Source organism: Phocoena phocoena, chromosome 3, assembly GCF_963924675.1.
Source record: "Phocoena phocoena chromosome 3, mPhoPho1.1, whole genome shotgun sequence".
Lineage (NCBI taxonomy): Eukaryota > Metazoa > Chordata > Mammalia > Artiodactyla > Phocoenidae > Phocoena > Phocoena phocoena.
In genome coordinates this window covers 7,640,951-7,662,383 of record NC_089221.1, presented here as the reverse complement: position 1 = coordinate 7,662,383, position 21,433 = coordinate 7,640,951, and the positions used below count along the sequence as shown (strand labels likewise).

General features: G+C 40.4%; 1 protein-coding gene across 1 annotated transcript in view; it reads left to right on the top strand.

The window, feature by feature from the left end:
• SEMA5A (semaphorin 5A) overlaps positions 1-21,433 on the top strand; it is a 293,519-nt gene that overhangs the window by 233,418 nt on the left and 38,668 nt on the right. The window contains exon 14 of the mRNA XM_065873940.1: positions 9,031-9,178. Coding sequence (XP_065730012.1) covers positions 9,031-9,178 — 148 coding nt within the window. The remainder of the gene's footprint in view (positions 1-9,030; positions 9,179-21,433) is intronic.

Below are 21,433 nucleotides of genomic sequence, written 5' to 3'. Positions count from 1 at the left end.
CCATTTACAAGTGTTCATAAAGCTTCATTTTCAGAAAGAGATCAGGATGGCTAATGTGTTTGGGGAACTTACACGTAAAATATTCTTATTTTACAGAAGAAACACTCATTTGGGCTAGATGAATATTTGCTTAAGAAGGGAACATTGGGACTTAAGTAAGAGACGCCTGGATGATAAGAACAAGGCCTGTGGCCCGGGGAAGTCTCCCTTTGGAACTGCCTTTCTAGGGCGCATTCAAAAAAATAATGAAAACTAGAAAAGACAAACACACGATATCAGTTTCTTAGTCTTCACAAACAAACGGTTCTTAGGTTTCTTTGCCATGTTATGCAGGAAGTCTCTCTACCTAAGTAACATAAAGAAATACCATTCTGATTCTGAAAAAAGGGAAATTTGAGAACTAAACTCGAGATTAAAGGAGAGCCTTGTCTCCCTGAGAAGGTACAAAAGACGACGGACTAGACATACACAATCATTAATAAAATCACATTGTGTTTATTTGAACACCATCAACCATAAAGAACTCCTGAGTGGCCACAAATGAATAAATTGGCTCTCCTGGCAAAGTCCCGAAGTTAATGTTAGGACTACAGTCAGTGACTTTTGATTTGGGATAAAATCTCCAATATATGAAAAATTCAATGAGAGCTTTATTGCAACAGAGATCTCAGAAATAGCTACATCATTTTTTCTACATAATGGATAAAGAAAATATGTAACTTATATTCTAGCTGTACTTTAAAAGGCATGGGCATTTTGTTTTTCTGTTCTGAAACTTCCTGGAAAATGATTTTCTTGAGTAGCAGAAACTGAATAGAAGCACTGACTCCTAAAAAGGCTACCAGCAAGGATGAAGCAATGGATCTCTGTGTATAAATATTATCAAAATGCAAATGTCATTGTCTGTATTTGTTTTCTCCTGCTGTGTGACAAAAACTTAATGGCTTAAGGCAACACACATTTATTAACTCAAGTCTCAGTGGACCAGGAGTTCCTACATGACTCATCTGGGCTCTCTGCTTAGCCAGAGCTGTGGTCTCATCTGAGGCTCAGCTGGGGAAGGATTTACTTCCAAGATCATGTGACTGTTATCAGCATTCAGTGCCTTGTGGGCTGTCAGTCTGGGATCTCAGCGTCTCACTAGTTGTCAGCCTGAGACGGTCCTCAGTTTCTTGCCAAGTGAGCCTTCCCAATATGGTCATTTTCTTCCTCAAATCCAGCAAGGAAGAGAATCTCCTTGCAAAATGGACATCACTCTCCTATGTAATGCCATCACAAAGGCGACAAACCTCCACCATTCCATATTCTATTGGCTAGAAGAAAGTTACAGACCCAGTCCTCAATCAAGAGGGGTACATTACACGGGATATGAACATCAGAAGGGCAGGGATCATTGGGATCACCATATAGTTTATCTGCCAGCATCGATTATGTGTCCCTGCCGTGTACAAAATGCATTTCTGCCCTCCCAAGTTTCCACAAAATTTTATACCATTCAATCATTTCCCCAAAGTCCAGAACCTTATTTAAGTCAGACCCATATGTGAATGAGCCTTCCTGGGTGTAGTTCATCTCAGTCTGTCCATCTTTAAAATGAGAGACACGTTATCTGCCACCAACACACCCAGTGAACCCATGGTGGGACAGGCAAAGGGTTACAGCTACAGATAGTCCTGTTGAAAAAGGGGGGAAATGGAAAGTACAAAGAAATTTCCATTGAAATTCTGAAATCTATTCAGACAAGTGTATGGAGTTGCTTGATTAAGTTTCAAAGCTTGGCCATGATTCTCCACAATTCTTAGCTCTGTGTTCTGGACTCTCACTTCTGTTTCCTGAATCATCCTTCCTTTCTCATGAAAGGTAGCATGTGCTTCCAGCTGGGCAGTTTAATCAGCCTGATTCCTGCCAGGACAAGTCTGGGTTTCCAACAGCCTCATTTCATCTGTACTTTCTCCATACATTTCAGTCTAAGCTGGCGATCTTTTTGCTGAAATAAACTCTATAAGTCTTCTGTGAATTTCCTTGGGGTTTACTCCGCTGAAGAGATCTACACCCATAGATCTTTTTGAGATAGCCCTTCTCTACCTGGGGTTCCTGCTGAGACGGCTGAGGGACAACACCCTCCAGCTTGCTTGTGACTGAAAGGATCTGCGACTCTTGCTCTTGATCTTTTGAAAGGACTCCTTGTATGACTGAACACTACTCTGATCTTTTGATGTTTCTGAGGTTTTAACAAAAGGTTGTACAGTCACACCCTCAGCTTTTTACTCTATGTCCACCTTTCCTGACAGTGCTCAGAAGCTGCTTCTTCGTTTTAGCGTCTTTTGCCATCAGGAGAGGCCAAGAATTTCCAAAACCATCCAGACCTGTTTCTTTCCATTTACTATTGCTTCCCTCAATTATTTTTCCTTCCACATTTTACTATAAGCAGCAAGAAGAAAGCAGGTGGCACCTTCAACACTTTGCTTGGAAATTTCCTTAGCTATATAACCCAAGTCTCTCTTTCCATATAACTGCGGTAACAAATTTGGAAGCTCTCTTCGTTGTATGACAAGGGTCTCCCTTCTTCTAGCTTCTAATAATATGATCCTATCTTCTTTTAGTTTCTTTATTGAGCTAAAGATATATATATATATATATATATATATATATATATATATATATATATATATAAACATAAAATTCGCCATTTTTAACTGCTCAATTCAGTGGCATAATTACATTTACAGTATTGTACAACCATAACACTATTTCCAAAACTTTTGTATCACCCCAAACAGGGACTCTGAAACCAAAAAGCAATAACTCCCTATTATTTCCTCCTTCCGACCCCTGATAACCTTTAATCTATAAATTTACCTATTTAGGAGATTTCATATAAGTAGAATCATACAATATTTTTATGTCTGGCTTATTTCACTTAGCATATTGTTTTCAAAGTTCATTCATGTTGTAGCGTGTATAAGAACTTCATTGCTTTTTAAAGGCTGAATAATATTCTCCTGCATGGCTACATCATATTGTGTTTACCCATTTACCTCTCAGTTGGCATTTGGGTTATTTCTACCTCTTGGATACTGTGAATGATGCTGCCATGAACACTGGCATGCAAGTATCTGTTCAAGTCCTTGTTTCAGTTCTTTTGTGTATATATATATATGTAGGAGTGTGTGTGTATATATATGTATAGAATTGCTAGGTCATATATTAATTCCATGTTTAGCTTTTAGAGCAACTGCAAAATTGTTTTCTACATTGGCTTCATCACTTACATCCCTACCAGCTATGTACAAGTGTTCCACTTTCTCTACATCCTTGCCAACACCTGTTATTTTTCATTTTTTGATTATAGCCATCCTAGCAAGTATAGTGTCTCATTGTTGTTTTGATTTACATTTCCCTAAGACGAATGATGTTGAGCATCTTCTCATGTGCTGATTGGCCATCTGTATACCTTTTTTTAAAATGTCTAGGCCTTTGCCCAGTTTCTAATTGGGTTTGCTTTGTTGTTGTTGAGCTTTACTCTTTATTTTATCTCCTTCTAAACCTTCACTGGCAGCATCCTCAAAGTCTACATGTATACCAACAGTCTGTTCAAGGTGATTTGGGTTTTCTCTACCATGCTTTTCAAAATTCTGCTTGCTTCTACTCATTCTCTAGTCCTGAAGCCTCTTTCATATTTTTAGATATTTCTTACAGTAGCACCACATGCCTAGGTGCCAAGATCTGTCTTAGTTGTCATTCATAATAATATTACTTCACACTTAGCTGCCTAAAACACCACATGCTTTATTGGCTCACAGTTTCTGTGGTTTCATAGTCTGGACAGGGCTTACCTGGGTCCTTTGCTTCAGGATCTCACAAGGGTGCACCAAGGTGTAGACTGTGGCCATGGTCACATCTGAGGCTCAGTAGGAGAGGGGAGGAGACTGCTTCCTAAATCCCATAGTCGTCAGCCACATTCAGTTCCTTCCATGTCATTGGACTGAAGCTGTTATCCAGAAACTGCCCACAATTCCTTGCCACCTGGGCCTTTCGCATCTGACTGCTTACTACTTCAGAGCCAGCAAGGGAGAGAATTTCTTGAAAGAAGGACATTACACTGTTATGTAGCATATTCATGGGAGTGACAGCCTGTCATCTTTGCCATATTCTATTGGTTAGAAACAAGTCCCAGGTCCCACCCACCCTGAGTGGGAGGGGTTTACACAGGATGTGAATTCCAGGAAGCAAGGCTCATGAAAACCATGCTTGAGTCTTTCCACTGCATTACCAAAGTTAAGAGACCCAGGAACCAAGGGGGTTTATTATATGATTTTTCTTCGTCTTCATGGGCAAGTTTACTTAATCCTGTGATGAACCAAAGTGATGCTCTTTGCAAGTCATTATCATCACTATCCTACTGGTTCCCTTAGCTTTCCCTTGGGGTAAAAAATAATATTATGGAGGACTCAATACATGTACAGTTTCTCTGGTGCCACAAAAGTTTCCATTATCCCAGTGTGGCCCAGCCAAGGAACAATCACTTAAAGGCGAACTGAGAAGAAAATAGTTCTAACAGTGCTCTGATTGGTTCAGGCTAACAGAGGTTTCAGTGAGAAACCAACGTGGATTGAACCACATCAGAACACAATCTGTAGCATAAAGAAATAGGACAAGGAACATGATACGTTATTGAAAGTCTAGTCTATACAGGATTGTGAAAGGCAATGCTCTTCACAGAGACTAGGTTTGTGGAAAAAGGGATAATTTATGGAGAAATATTGCTGGGCTATTAATTCATTTTTAAATGCAAAATGAGAATGAGTAGTCATGGGTAAAATTAAAATCTTAATTTTTAATGCATCATGAAATGTATCTGTGACTGTCAGTGCTTTAAGAAGCTAGAGGTCCAGGAGAGCAAATAAAATTTCAAAACTGTTTAGCTTATCATTTGGTAAAAGCCAGCTGTGTGTTAAGGACTAGAGAATGAGGAGCCAGTGGCTGGTCTACTGTGTAGCTATTTTATCCATAAATTAATAAAAATCCTTGCACACCCAGAGTCACCAGAGTAACTAAGTTTAGACGCCCACTGTTGTTTGTGACACTAGAGGCCCAATCAGGAGTTTAACAAGAGGTACGTCTCTCAGTGGCACGTGTTTGTTGGGTGAAGGAGTTAGGGGGGCAGAGGGACAGTACTTCCTTGAAATTGCAGAGAATCCAGAGTTAGGAGCTTGTAAGGGCTTAGCCTCTGAGCAGACTCTCCCAGGTTGAATTCGTGAGTGAAATCCAGACATAAAGGGACAAACTGGCAATTTCTAGTTCCCTCTGACCTCCCTTGCAGAGGGCGACAGTCACATATCCTGGTGTGCCTTTTGTCATGGGACTACTATAGAAAGAGAAAGAGAAGGGGGGAAAGCACATTGTTGACCACCTAAAAATGAGGCCAAGTAAATCATTTACAACACTGGTTGAAATTTCTATGCTACACGCAGTTACCAAATTATCCAGCTGTGGACTTTCAGCTGTAATAATACGCTGAGCGTGTTCAAGGGAGGGCCTGCTCTAGGCAGAGATGAGAAAGGATTTATGCATTATGATTTATTTTGCTGTGGGGAAGTGGGAGCTCAGTTGCTGTGCCTTTTATTAAAAGTCGAGGGTTTTATAAGTATTTTTGGTAAGATTTTCCTTTGCCCTCCCTACTCTTATTGTTGGTTTGTTTTTGTTTCTGCAAACTGAAATTCATGTCAAGGAGTCAAGGACTCCTTTTTAAATATGGGCAAAATCACCTTGGAAACAGGAGGTGGCCTTCTATCCACAATGAGAGAAGCTACACATGGATATTTTGAATTAAATGCTGAAAGTTCTGATGTTCTGAGCTTTCTTGACTTACTTCTTCCAAATGCGTTCTTAAAACAAATGGCAGTTGCCTCACAGAACAATCCTTGCACCAACGTGTATGCTAATAATCACTAAGGAGTCAGGATGCTTTGCTTTACTTATGGTAACTCTACACATCTGCACAGGCTTCCTGAGGTCAGATGCTTTTCATCTATTGTGTCCTCAGTGTTGTTTTGGCTCTTCTATCTAGAGGTCACACTCTCTTAATTAGAAGCCTCCTTCCCCTTCCTTCCCACATGTGAAACTGTCCAGAGTCCTGAGCTCCCAGATCTGTCTTAAACAATCAAGCACACAAGGAAGAGTGATAAGTATTCAGTTGCACTGGCTACTTTTTCATGTGGAGAGTTAGAGACCTAACCATTTTCCTGATTGGTTCTCGACTCTCTGAAGGCTCCTTCCGCTGTGAGATATCAACCCTCTCTCCCTAGAAGTAAGCATGCCTCCTCCTTACATTTGAGAGGCTGACTTTGGACTCTGCTGTTTACTTATTTGCTTTTCTGTAGTCCACACGGCTGCCATCTTTTCCCATTCTACCAGACGCCGTGGATGTGATGTCCCGTCCCTTCCCTTGCCATCACCACCCTCTTTGTTCACCTTGGGCTATCTCTCCCTCAGGTGGCTGGCATCTATGCCCTCCTGGCCGGCATCTGCTCCAGAAACTTGTCCTGCATGTGACCCCTCACCCTGAGCCTTTGGAGGCTCAGACCCCTCGCTCAGGCATGGAGAGCTCCTCTCACCTCAGGGGCTCCAGCGCCAGCAGGATGAGGAGACATCAACTCCTGTTGTCCAGTCTTCACTCTAACTCTGACAGTGCTATTTTGTCTCTGGAGCTTGGTGGGATTTCCTTGCTTCCTTGCAAATAAAGTTCAAATTCTTCCACCCTATTCATGTAAAGATACATCATTCCACTCCTTTTGCCTTTTTCTATTCACTTCTCCTCAATCACCTTTTTTTCTTTCGTGGTACGCGGGCCTCTCACTGTTGTGGCCTCTCCCATTGCGGAGCACAGGCTCCGGACGCGCAGGCTCAGCGTCCGTGGCTCACGGGCCCAGCCGCTCCGCGGAATGTGGGATCCTCCCGGACCGGGGCACGAACCCGTGTCCCCTGCATTGGCAGGCGGACTCTCAACCACTGTGCCACCAGGGAAGCCCCTCAATCCCCTTTTTACTTCACTCTTCCCACTCCTACCTTCTGTTCTTTTCCAGGATGCCCACTGGTGCTCACTGTGCTTCATCCTGTTGACTCCCTTCAGCTTGGCCTGGCTTCTTGCTTTTCATGGCTGTACCTGTTACGGAATCCATCACATTGTTCATTAAATGTCCCTGGTTTGATGGGAAGATGGTTGAATCGTATCAACATTTGCTGTCAGGAAACTACGTTCCCCGAATTACCTCTCTTACATTCTGGAAATCAGCTGTTTACCTCTATTTTTTTGCTCATTAAGATAGCGTTTTCTGACTATGGAATGTCCTTAAAAAAATAAAAAAAGAATTGCTATATGATCCAGCAATCCCACTCTGGGGCATATATCCAGGAGAAAACCTCTAATTCAAAAAGATACATGCACCCCCATAGCAGCACTATTTACAATAGCCAAGGCATGGAAGCAGACTAAGTGTCCATGGACAGATGAATGGATAAAGAAGATGTTGTATACATATACAATGGAATACTACACAGCCATAAAAAACAATGAAATAATGCAATTTCTAGCAACATGGATGGGCCTAGAGATTATCATACTAAGTGAAGTAAGTCAGAAAGAAAGACAAATACCTTATGATATCACTTACATGCCGAATCTAAAATATGGTACAAATGAACTTATTTACAAAACAGAAAAAGACTCACAGACATAGAAAACAAACTTGGGTTACCAAAAGGGAAAGGGAGGAGAGAGAAATTAGGAGTTTGGGATTAACATATACACAGTACTACATATAAAATAGGTTAAAAAAAAAAGGACCTACTGTATAGCACAGGGAACTATATTCAATATCTTGTAATAAACAATAATGGAAAAGAATATGAAAAAATATATATATAATGTATATCATATATATATATATAAACTGAATCACTTTGCTATACATCTGAAATTAACACCACATTGTAAATTAAGTCTACTTCAATAAGGAAATAAAGATAGTGTGTTCTATCCTGCACATCCTGGACTTGGGTCTGTTTCCCTGTATGCATTTCAGGTTGGACACACCTGTGATAGGGAAGTACTCTTTGTGATTTTGAGCACTTAGCGAGACACAATTGCCAAATGTGTCTCACTAAGTTTGGCTACATTCAGAATAACATCTTCTTCCCTAATGAGCTGTAAACCTGCACCTTGCCAGATTGTTTCCTTCTTATTTTTTGTTTGTTTCCCTCACTTCCCTTTATTTCACTTGTAGCATTAAAGACGAGGAGAAATTTGATCCTTCTAAGGCTAAGGAAGGCCATGTATATTTGGCTAAAAATTGGCAGTATGAATGTACATGTAGAAGTATAGTCAATCACTAAAAAATTGGACTAATTGTCAATAGTACTTCAACTCTTTTTGGGTAACAGGTGGTCATCTAAATTAAAGTAGCTGGACATCATTCTGAGTGTCTACAAATAAATTTAAAAATACAATAACTTAGCAGTATGTGACTTGAAGCTTCATGCTAAAATTAGACTAACTTTTCTTTGACTTATATTAGTAGGATTATGGGCCTTATTCGATTCGAGGATGAGAAATGAATTCCAAATACAATTTGCTGCCTTTATATTCATAACCTACTTTATCTTTCAGTGTTTATGTTTAGAAGATACATGCCCTACTTAGGTATTTTCTATGTGTTCTCATTTTTTGAGTGTCTGTTTGAAGGGATTTTTGTTTGTTTCTCCTCTAATTGGCTGCACAGGAAGATCCATCCTGCATTGTGAGTCTCACATTTTTTCATTGTCTCCTCCGCATCCCATTGTCTGTGCACACACAGCATGGCCAGCGCCACATCCGCCTCCTTCCCTGGGTGACCACCCAGAACACGAAACGCCCCTCACGCGGAGCATGCCCATGGGTTCAACATTCCGTGCAGGGCCAGAGAGTGGAAAGCCTGTGGCCTCACGTTCCACTAAACCCTTGCTTTTTTCCTCTTGGTTTCCTCATTACAGATACTGCAATGAGCATCTGCTGTGCCCCCCACACATGTTCTGGACAGGCTGGGGTCCCTGGGAACGGTGCACAGCACAGTGTGGAGGCGGCATTCAAGCTCGCCGCAGAACCTGCGAGAATGGTCCTGACTGTGCGGGCTGTAGTGTGGTGAGTAGCCCTCCTCATCCCCAGCCCACAGACTAGAGCTGGGAGTCCAGAGTCAGCACACACTAGATGCTCTGCAAACACAAGGTGTTCTACAAACTCTGAATGCTCTGCAAACACAAGATCCTCAGCAGACACTAGATATACTGCAAACATTAAATGCTCCATAGACATGACACATTGAGGCACTAGATGCTATGAATCACGTAAGTCTTTCTGGTTAATGAGAATGTCTGGAGGAGATACTGGAAATTCAGAGTATCCTGAAGGCTGATTGGAATAAATATTCTCATGTGGGATATACTGCCCCAGGAGTTTTCCAGTTCTCATTTCTGAGCTAGTACAGAAACTTCAGCCTGCTTAACTCTGGGCACTATATTTGGTTTGGGAAATGGAATAAGGTCATCATACCGGGCCCGTGCTAAGATATAAAATGCGGACAAACCTGAGACACTGAGGATTGAGAACCTTTATGGGGCCATTGTCAGAGTACATTTGGTGCCCATTCTGAGGGAATAAAAGACAAATGATGGTTTTGTTTTTCTTCTGCCTTAACGGGTCCTATTTCCCTTAACACTTTAGACTCTCAAATAAAATTCCACTTGTGCAAGGGCATGTTGTTGCTCGTCCTGTGTCATCTGTCAGAATGATTGAGCACCAAAGACTGCTGGGCTTTCACTTCATTTGTCTGCCCCTGGTGCTGGCACTGCAGAGTGGCTTCAAAGACAGTGCAGGTGCTTTTGTGGAGAGGTTCAGCCTGAGAAGGTCTGGCTTGGCGCCCTTCCTCACTGGTCTTCCAGTTGGTCTTTGCAGCAATTTTGTAACCTTGGCTCATGAAGCTTAGGATGTTTCTGTGTTGCTGTAAAGTTTGTTTTTGTGAGGTGCAAAGACCACACACTCCAGATAGCCTTGAGAAATTTGGAGAGAAGAAGAGGATTATTAGATGCTTTGCCAGATATTACGCCCAACCCAAGGAGATTTCTGTTATTGGGATTTGCAATTAGATTTCTTCCCCTTTGCACTGGCAAAGTTTGCAGTAACTTTAATTGAATCTATCACTGATTATAGAGGCACTTCTTTCCAGGTCACCCTGAACTAGCTTTCAACCAAGGAAAATCTTATTATCCAGTTTAGGATGACGTATTTATTGATATTTCAGATGCTAAGATTTTAAATTATTTATGAAAATGCGTCAGGTAAATCTGTGAACAGTCACATGTTCTAGGAAATCAGTTCAAATGTGGTAGATTTACTCTTTGCTGAAATATATCAGTCCTGTTCCTGGTGTTTCGACATTTAACACTGGAATCTCCACTCCCATATCAAGGTTTGTCTCCTCTGCGGGGAAACCACAGGGATGGATGACCTGAGTCGATCTTGCACTTTAGTCTCTAAAACTTTGCAATACGAAGAACTCAGAAAACATTTCAAGTCTTTCATTTTCTTATTGCAAACTGACTTCAATTATTACATTTAAAAACAGTTTAATGAAAGAAAAATTATATTAAAGAAAGAGTAGCCTATCTCCTACGTAGTCACTGGAGTATGTGTGTGTGTGTGTGTGTGTGTGTGTGTGTGTGTGTGTGTGTGTGATACATATGATTATAAATGTAAAAACTGAATGTCTTTCCAAAATGTTCATGTATTTTGGCTTTATTTGTGTCTAAATTTACAGAATTATGGTTTATGAAAAAAGATAACATCAGTTTTCAAATCCAGAGTAATATCATGAATGTTTCTAAGAAGGCTAATATAAGTTTTTAGGTATTTTAGTTTTATTTTCTTTTTCTTCCCCACCATAGTTAATCTACTGGCCATGTAATTCCAGGAAGGTGTTATTATGGTACACTGGAGCAATCTATTCTTTTACGATAGAAGCGCAGCATTGATTTTTTTCCTGCATGGCTTTTTTTTTCTATTTATTCCAGTTTCTGTCTCTTCTAAGGCAGGAATGCCAAATGAGGGACATAAGCAGAATGAAGGAGGGGCTTGGTTTCCTTGCTTAGAAAATGTATCCTATCAGTTCAATTTGTAAGATTTTTTAAAAAACACTAATAGCTATTTAGGTAAAGTAGTATGTTGATCATATCCTGGTTGCAGTTTAGAAATCTTTGGCCATGAAATATGTTTGTTTTTGATGTTTTGTCTTCTACCAAGATAGTGGCACACAACAGTGTAAATCAACTGTACTCTAATATAAAATAAAAATTAAACATTAAAAAACAGAATTAAGGGGGCTTCCCTGGTGGCGCAGTGGTGGAGAATCTGCCTGCCAATGCAGGGGACACGGGTTCGAGCCCTGGTCTGGGAAGATCCCACATGCTGCGGAGCAACTGGGCCCGTGAGCCACAACTACTGAGCCTGCTTGTCTGGAGCCTGTGCTCCGCAACGAGAGGCCGCGATGGTGAGAGGCCCACACACCGCGATGAAGAGTGGCCCCCGCTTGCCACAACTAGAGAAAGTGCTCGCACAGAAACGAAGACCCAGCACAGCCAAAAAAAAAAAAATACGGGAGTCCATGTATTTTCTGCAGGGCTCTCCAACCAAAGAAGCTACTGTAATAGGGAAGAACAAATCTGATTCCATATTAGATCTGTTCCTTTAAAAAGAGAAAATAAAAACAGAATTAAGAAACAAATGTAAGGACATTTTAAATTGGAAAAAATGGTAGTGGCTGTAAGTATAATTTATGAATTTTGGATTCATGAAATTGATTATCTCCTTGCCGATATCTGGCTGGATGACAAGTCAGGTGATAGTTCTGAGTCTCTGTCTCCCCCACTAAGAAGAGGGTGATCATTCATCCCTCCTAGAGCTGCTGTATCAGGCGCGGTGGTGCCCCTGACGTTCAGCCACAAGGTCTCACCTTCCCTGTGAGTTCTCTTTCCTACTCTCATTTCTTTCATTGTTATTCCTGGGCTTCAGCTGCTTCTCTGAGTCCAAGCTTATTACAAATGACTGTATACTAATGGAATGTTATTTACACAGTAAAGGACAGCTTTGTGAAAAGTATAACAATTTGAATTTCCTGAGCACTACAGCAGCCAATAAAAAAGAGTTGGTTTCAATTTCAGGTATGAACGGGATAAAAAGACTTGAGAAACTTTTCTTGTGCCACCATTTTTAAACTGAAGTTTCATGAAAAGGTTTCCCGTATTTCACCCGTGATATTCATACGTCCTTGTCTTTGATTAAACCTCCACGCCTTTATTTAAATCTCAATAAGAGACGGTCAGTTCAGACAGTTAAAGACCCTCATTGAGAGCCATTTGTTTTTTCTGTGAAACTCTGTTCTTAAAGTTCCAAATGTTGATATCTCTTCACAATTCTGATTTCAGTTCTTTTGCTTAAATATGTAGAAGTGGGCTTGCTGGGTCGTGTGGTAGTTTTATTTTTAATTGTTTGAGGAACCTCCACGATGTTTCCAGTAGCGGCTGCATCATTTTGCATTCCCATCCAAAGCATGCAAGGGTTCCAATTTCTCCACATCCAGAAGAATTGAAATCAGGATCTTGAAAAGCACTCTGCACTCCCATGTTCATTGCAGCACTATTCACAATAGCCGGGATGCGGAAACAACCTAAATGTCTATCTACAGATGAATGGATAAAGAAAATGCAGTAGAGACGTACAATGGAATACCACTCAGGCTTTAAAAAAGAAGGAAATTCTACCTTATGTGGCAACATCAACGAACCTCGAGGACATTAAGTGAAATTGGTGCTAGAAGTGAAATTAGCCGGTCACAGAAAGGCAAATACCATGTGAGTCCACTTACAGGAGGTATCTGAAATAGTCAGATACATAGTTTCAAAGAGCGCAAGTGTGGCTGCCAGAGACTGCATGGAGAGGGAAATGGGGAAATCAAGTTTTATCTGAGCGAGATGAGCACGTTCTAGAGGTATCCTCTACAACATTGTGCCTTCTGTCAACAACACGGTACTGAACCCTGAAATATTTAAGAAGGTGGATCTCATGTTAAATGTTTGTCATGTTTACCATGACAAAATAAAATAATAAAAAGTAAAGTTAAAGAAAAGTAAGTTCCAGATGTTGGAGTCTTGGGGGCCCATGGAGCCTTGGGTTGTTTGGGGAGCTGATTGACGCGTACAGAGGGAGGGCCTGGATCTTTTGCAGTCAGTTAATTGTGTGACTCCAAGGCCCACCCACTATCCTCGGGGCCCCTGTCTTCCTCCGCGAAGTGCAGGGCAAAGCCAGCTAGAGTCCAAGTTCCCTGGCCCTGAAATGACTGATTCTGTTGTGATCCTGGTACCCCTTCTCTGGACCCTGGTGGCACACGTGTCCTTCCCTGGTGGCGGAGGTCTCTGATGAGTTTGGAATGAGGTACATCAGGATCCTTAATGGACAGACATTTTCTCCCACTTCCAAGTGAGCTTGTCTAGAACCTGCAGGAGTGCTGGGTTCCTCCGGTCCCCGCTGCTCCTCCCCAGCTCTCCACAGCATCCCTTCACTCCTGTGGCCTCCCAGAGCGAGTAGGCAGGTGAGAGAGGAAAAGCCACCCCCCAGCTCTGCCTCTGAGTCGGCAGGACACTTGGGGCCCTGTTTCACATCTCCAGGCTGCATCCTCGAATGCAAACACCTGGCTGTCTCGGAGGATACACAGAATGTACGAGATACATGTCTATATATCCTACTCAGTGACAAAGTAACATAGGCAAACAGAAATAGAAATTGTCACCATCATTATTGGCATCAAGTCACAGTCTCCAGGAAAATGTTTCTATTCTTGAATAATATACCATTAACAAGTCACATTTTATGTTTTTCTATTTAAAGTTACTTTTATATTAATATTTGTGTAATTTATAATGTGTATTTATAGAGATATATAAATTTACATTAAATTTAAATTATTTTATGTTACCTATATTTGGCATATGTGTTTCGCTTTTAACCTCTTTTGATAATACCTGGTAACCATGATGATGATTGTCAGATCAAGTCTTGTAAATCCTAGCTTACTGCATAGTGTCACATGGATTACTGAAACGAGGTTATCATTAGACAAACTCGGGTTGTTATCCAGGCACGTTATGATAGGCTGGACTCCTGTGTCATATAACAAAGTGCTCACAGTAACCCTGGATGGCAATAGAAATAAGGAGAAATGGCGTTCTTTATTGAGTACTTGCTGAGAGCTGGGTGCGATCTATCTGCTCTCATTCTGTTACAACTCTGTAAGTGTGACTCTGCTACACCAGTGCTTATGGATGAAGGAGAGTGAGACAGCCCAGGGTAAAGTGCCCGAGGGCACTGAGCCTGCCCCTAGAAGGGTGGGCCTCAGGGAGAAGTGGCACCATTCTGCTCACTCTTTCCCTTCTACCTGCGAGAAGATGGGCTGAGAGAGAGGGTCAGGGTCTGTTCCAGGTCCCACTGCTGGGATTCAAGCCTAGACCACAGCAGTGACTTAGAAGTTTGAGGTTATAATTATTTTGACGTAAAATTATTAGATCATTTTAGAATAGCCACTTGGGGCTTAATTACCTTTGGCATATTTTTGTTTAATTTTTAACCTTTTCAGTCATATACGATAGCCATGATGATAATTGTTATATCAAGTCTTACAAATCCCAACTTACTGCTTGATATCAAATGAAATATTGAAACTATAACCAAGCACACTGGAGTTACTATTTAGGTGTGTTATGATAGACAGAAATTCTGTGTTCCATGATCAAATAATTAACTTTTATGGAGCACCTGCGGCCGGGTACTGTACTAAGAGTGATCAAAATAGGTTATGTTTATTTTCCCTGTGCCCCTGTTAGGCAGTTTTTATTATTTTCTCCACTTGGAGATGGGAAAACTCAACTTGAGAAAGATTAATGAACTTCGCCAGTACCCAGTTGCTAGTGGGTGACTAGGCCAGCATTTGAGAACTGGTTCTCTGGGCACAAATAGAATTTAAATACACAACTACATTTGCATAATATTTTTGATTAATGTTAAGTAATAAATGATAAGGTTTAATTTTCTTTACTCTTATTAAGTACAAAGTGTATCTTAAAAGAAAGAGGAGGGTTTTTCTTTTTTTTCCATAACGCTCCTCTTCTTCATTAGCACCCTTGATGTCCATAATATTGCAATAATATCCTTTCTGCCAACCATGAAAATTCCGTTAATAGATTCCCATGATCATGGAAATTAATTGAACTCACAGCCCAAATCTTAACTAGATGTTTTGTTTGAAAATTACAACACAAGAAAGGAAGAAAGACAAAATGGTACGGTGCATAAATAGAATTGCTTCTCAAATTAATGTAACTCGGAATTCCCTCGAAGGTTTAGCAGATGCGTGAAAGAATAAAGCTAAAGACTGTCACATACAGCAAAGATCATTCAAAAGCAGAAACAGACTGACTCCTGCCAGCACTATATTTATTACTGAAGTATCACTCACGGCGTAAAACAGTTGACACAAGCTGTGATTTCACATATCAGCAGGGAGCATGTAGGAGAGATATCTATATCCCAGATACAAAGGAGCTGGACCACAGAAGCCCCTGAAAGGTCGAGAATAAAGACATTAAAATCAATACATGCTGTCAAAGGGATTCCATGAAGGTTAATCAGAGTTGATATGACACACTAACACTTGTTTGGGTCAAGTAATGGCACCATGGATACATTTAGAAGCAAGTAAAACCTGGCAGTTGGAAGTTTAAATAGGTTGTAATGTATGAAAATAATGACAGTATTACAAAGATAACTTGTTTTTGTGTAGCACAGTGGAGTTCGCAAAATATTTTGAGAAATGTCATCTCATGTGTTCCTGGTTTTCCAAATAAGAAAATCTGGGCCCAGAGAAAATAGTTTATGGACGCGAAACCCTGAGGTTGTCAGAGCAAGACCCTGGGTCCAGGTCTTCTGCCCCTAAGGAGCTGAAAGGTCCAGGATGCTGTGGCCTCCTCAGAAGATGCTAGAACAAGAGCTGATTAACTGACAGGAGGTAATGTCCCCACCCACAAAGCTGGATCCGTTCAAAAAGGAGTTATTAGAAGGCTCATTTCCTTTTCTCCTAAATGATAGTTATCTTTACTGCCCCATCTTTCTTTCCTTTTTTAGTACTAAATTACCTTCAAGAGAATAATAACCTCCTTGCAATGGCACCTGCTTCTCTTCAGATGGGATAGCTGGCACCTCCTTTCTGCATAAAATATAGAGGAAACCTTAGCTGGGAGAGACTGAAGTTTTTAAACCTGAACAAGTAGTTTTTGAGTTGGCTGCTTGATGGTATGGGTGGTTGGTTTCCTTTGCACTCCGGTTTGGTGTTTCCTCACTTTTAAAGGTGGTTTTCTAGAGATCCACAGTCCTGCCGTGGAGGACGGGAACATTTCTACGAGGAGGTACATAGCGCCTTTTCTCTTTGTCCCATTACGTTTGTTTGCTTTTGTTAAGTTTGTACAAGGTAAACCCAGCTTATGCTAGATTGAGGTACTTGAGCATTGCCAGTTGACATTAAGCTGTATGTGTTAGTTAAAGGGTTATTATTTCACTTTGGACCAAGATCCATTTCTGCATGTTTATTTGCTGCCCCAGCAATACCTTGAAAGCTCGGTCACAGACGCTGACCTCTCGCCTGGCCTTCTTGTATGGGCTACTCACTGAGCTGTCTGGAAGCTCTAGTTACTTTAATGAGCCAGTGGCCCTTCTGGGTTAGATACAGTTAGCTTTATCCATTGTTTATGAAAATACCATTTCGTAATTCTAAAAAGGCTATTTTCTGAAGTACAATTTAATAAATAAAATTAAGTAAAACTTAAATAGTTGAGTCTTAATCAGTGGAAACAGTGAAACGTTTTTATAGATAAAAATAATATTTTTCATCACCATCACTCTTCCACTGCACTGTGCTTATAAAATGCATTCACGTGTATTTCCACATATTCTTCTGCAAGGGGAACGATCGCTCTCCCTAGCTAAAACTGGCTGGATGTTACACCTTCCAAAGCATGGGAATGCAAAATTGGCTTTCCTTTGTTATGTGAGATCTCAGTGAAGAGCTTGCAAAGACGAAAGATTGTCAGTGTAAAGATGCCACATGTTGTTAAAAGAGGCTTGAGTACTTTGAAAAAGTTAATATCAGTACGCAAAAGCAAGGAGGAGTACTGGAGAGCTGAAGAAGTGTAGGCATTCTGAAATTTAGACCTGGAAGTTTGGTCATCAAGTTCAAGAATGATGTATGATGCAGATGGAGAGAAGAGAAAATGATGGATTGTAGGAGTTAATCCATCAAAAGTCTGCCTCTAGAGCACAAAAATTATTCTACAAGCTCTGGTAATTATAGTTGGTGTGGAGATCTGGAGCATTTCACAAAAATGTTTTATTTATAATGTTGGAAGTGTCTGTTGCCCAGATTTCTTTGCAAAGAATCAGGTTTGTTTCTGCCTATAACAATTCAAATACAGTGATTGCAAAGTCAGTTGAAAAGAGTTTTCATGAATAGAGGTCTTCTGTTGTAAAAGTGACTTAAGTGAGACAGACAGACACGTACACACACAAACACACACACAAATTCTTCCTTTACAGTTTACCAACAAATTCCACGATAAAGGTTTTCCAGTACCTGATATTAAAATACCTAAAATGTACTTATGGAAACACAGTAACAGAATTCTCAGCCATAACAATTTCCACTAAATGACCATGAGCTTAAAAATCTTTTGTAGGCCTACTCAAATACACAGTACACACAGAAGAAACTGATTTTCTAATGGCATAAATAAATACTCAGCTATAGGAAACCCAGGCCTCTTTTAAATGATGCCAGATTTTTACCTGCTACAAAATGAGTAATTAAATGTGGCTTTCTAAATTTAAAGCCTTAGTAGAAGTTCCTATAAAAACAATTAGGGAATAGTCTTTTCCAAATGCATCTTCAGTCTTTGTAGGCCTGTTGACACTCTGGGCTAATTGTGGATTATCCACAGAGAACACTCCCGGGGTAATTTAGTCGATTTGATGTCTCTGTCAATTTGGACACTTATTTTTGGTCAATTTCTGTAGCTCACCTTGTCTCCTTCGGGTTGCGCCGGGCACTTGCCACAGCAATTAAAGAGAACGTTCTCTTGGAGTCTGAAAAGGCTTTGCTTGTTCATAGTTTCTAAAAAGTAATTTATTCATCCTGTCAAGTTGGCCTTTATATGATGTGCTGTGTCGCCGTCCTTCTCATCTGGAGTTGAGGACTTCCTGTCCTCCATGTGCAGTTTGTAGCATCAAGGATGCACTATAGCACTTGGGTATTTCCCTCCACACCCCAATTTTAAAAAATCATATTTCAGTCCGGCACTTCACTGCACAGGCTGGGGCCATGTTTCCAGGATATATTTTCATATCTTACAGTACCTTGAGCCATGGCTGCATGAGAACATTCTGTCCATCCAGCCATCCCACTCTGAGACCTGTGGTTCTACTTGAGACTAACTCTGCTCAACCAGCCGATGGGAAAGATGGAGGGAAGCCGGGGTCTGATCTCCTGTAGGTTCTATGTTATAGAAGCCAACATACTGACTCAGCTGACTCATTTCTAAAATCCCCTCTAAAAGCAAGGAAATAAACAAGAAAACAAAAGCCTGGGGAGACATCCCTCTGATCAGCAAAGCCTTTTGTCATTTACTTAATTGATTGCGCCTCTTGTGCTGACTCAGGTTTGCAAGACCTGCATACATCACAGTCTTAATAGATGTTTGCATGCACTCATACTAATGTAGGTAGAATCTGAGCATCTTAGTTTTTTACTCATTTTCATGCCATTATTATTGAATAACTATTAAGCTTCTGCCCTATAACAGGCTCTGGGGATACCACAGTGAGTAAGGGACTCATGGTTCCTGCTTAAAACTTGGGAAGGATTCTTCACTTGTGAAGCTTAACCTGAACTGGTCCATGCACAAGTCTGTTCATTGGTTTGTTTTGGTTTGTGGGTGCTGTCGTTCAAAATATTATTTAGTGCCAATTTTGATTTAGCAAGAGTGAGGTGTGTTGTAGAAAGAGTTCACATGTGCGCTATTGCAGCCAGAGAGTTTGAAAATAAGTTTTGATACTTGTTATACTTGTCACTTGGTTTTATTCATGGCCTACAGTTGTTCCTTTTGGAGGAAGTAGCGTAAGTGTTTCATTATATCAACAATATGTTTTAATTGGTGTTTTGCTTAAGATTTGCATTTCCTATTTTTTATTATTTCATCTGAGTGCCTCCAATGGAATTACTGAACATGTATAATTTCAGTTGTTAAAGCAACGCACATACATAATAATTTTCAAAGCAACTTGTAATTAAGTAAAGAAGGAAGTAACAGATGTTGGAACGTGAAAAAAAATGCTTTAAAGCACTGAGTAATTTTCACAGATGCCATGGTTTCTTTCTTCCCAAGTGTTATCCCTTTATTAATCCTCAAATTTTCTAAGAATAAAAGCCTAGCTCAGCACTCATCTATGTGAATACAAGAAAGAATAAAGAAGCTACTGCTCCACTTAGATTTTTTTCTAAGTAGAAATACAAGGTTCCATTTAGAAGCCTTCAACATTTGTCAGAATAATTAAAAAGCTGAATTATTTTGCTCTGTGATCTAAGGATGTGCTATAACAACAGACATTCTTAGAACAGTTGTCTGTTCATTTCACTCCACGGTGTGTTTTTTTCAAGATCTGTTTGACATGCAGAATCTCATGAGGTTCTGGTTTGAAAGAAATAGTTGCAATAGAGGCTCTTGAAGATGGAGTTGGCCCGTACCATGTCACATTCTTGCATTATTATATAAGCCAAGCTGCGTGAGAAAGTTACATCCTACACACTACTATTTGGGATCTTGCTTCTATCATGATGTGAAAGGTTTTCCACATCTGTTCCAGTCTATCCTAGTCCCATGAAATCGCCCAGTTTACAACTATTGAAAAGCAGTCTTTCAAGGAACTCGAGTGTCATCATGTGGGAAAAAGAAATGGCAGTGGCTGTAAGAAATAAGCTGTGGAATCTACCTTATAAAATTATTCAGACTCCACAGAAGCACATGAGGAATCGCCTCTCAAAAGGGAGAGAGACAAAAATAGCAGGGGCAAACAGATGGAATCCAGACCTCAGGAGGAGCTCTCTGATGTTCGCGGAGCAGTTTTCCTTAGGAAGCTTACGTAATTGATTTCCTTCTCTTATCTTCTTGCCGCTGCTAATAGCTTTTAGGGATAAGCCTTGACATCTGAAAGTGAAGGGTGGAAAGGAACTCTGCCTGTTACATGAGTCGTGTTTGATAATTGATTCCCCTAAAGCTTGGTGTGATCTCATATATAATTGTTAATTTCTAGACAGTTTCACATATGGAAGAAAAGAACATTCTCAATGACTTCAGTTACTGATTCATGTCTTCCATTCTACCCTCTGTAGAATTTTCAGATCTTTTCATCTATGAGTAGTCAGCCAAAAATGTTGACTATTTACTGTGTGTAAAGAACTGTACGAGGTCCTATGGAAGATGAAGGGATGCAGATGCATACAAGAAAACTCTGAACCAAGGGAGAAAAATATAAATCTAATGGCCAGAATATAAGGAAGAAGCCAGGAATGCCAATGGAACCATTAAGAGAAAACAGTGAGTCCAGAGGAGGGAGAGGTTACCTCTGGCTGGCTGGGTCAAGGGTCCCAAAGGTGTGGCTAGGATTTGGCCAAGTTGAGATGGGAATGGGAGCTTCTCTGTGAACGAAACATGAACGAAGGCTGTGAATCAAAGGGCATGGGGAATACACTGTGATCCGTAAGTAGTGTCATTTGCGTGGTTGAGGATGCATAAAGGAATATGGCAAGACGCAGACAGGGAAAGTAAGCTGTTTCATTCCTGAAAGGTCTTGGGTATCAGACTAAAGGGCATAGATAGCCATTTGACTCTTACTTACTTGCTACTGCAGTTACATAATTGGTGCTAGGATAACTTTCTTGTGTTAATATTTCCACAATATAAACCCATCAGTGATTTCAAGCAGGTAAGCCACATCATGTTTTCAATTATTTTCCCTTACAGCAAAAAAAAAAAAAAAAAAAATCGTCTAGATTTTACTATCTAAAAGCAGCCATCTAATTGTAAATACATACCTGACGTTAGGCATGCAAATCCATGTGGGTGTGTAGATGTATAGACCTTATTCTGAAATTTGCTACTTTCCCAAAATCGTTATTTCAACTTTAATAGGTGCTTCTAAACCTAAAAAAACATAAATTAAGGTCAGTGTTGCCCCCAAATATGTCATAGA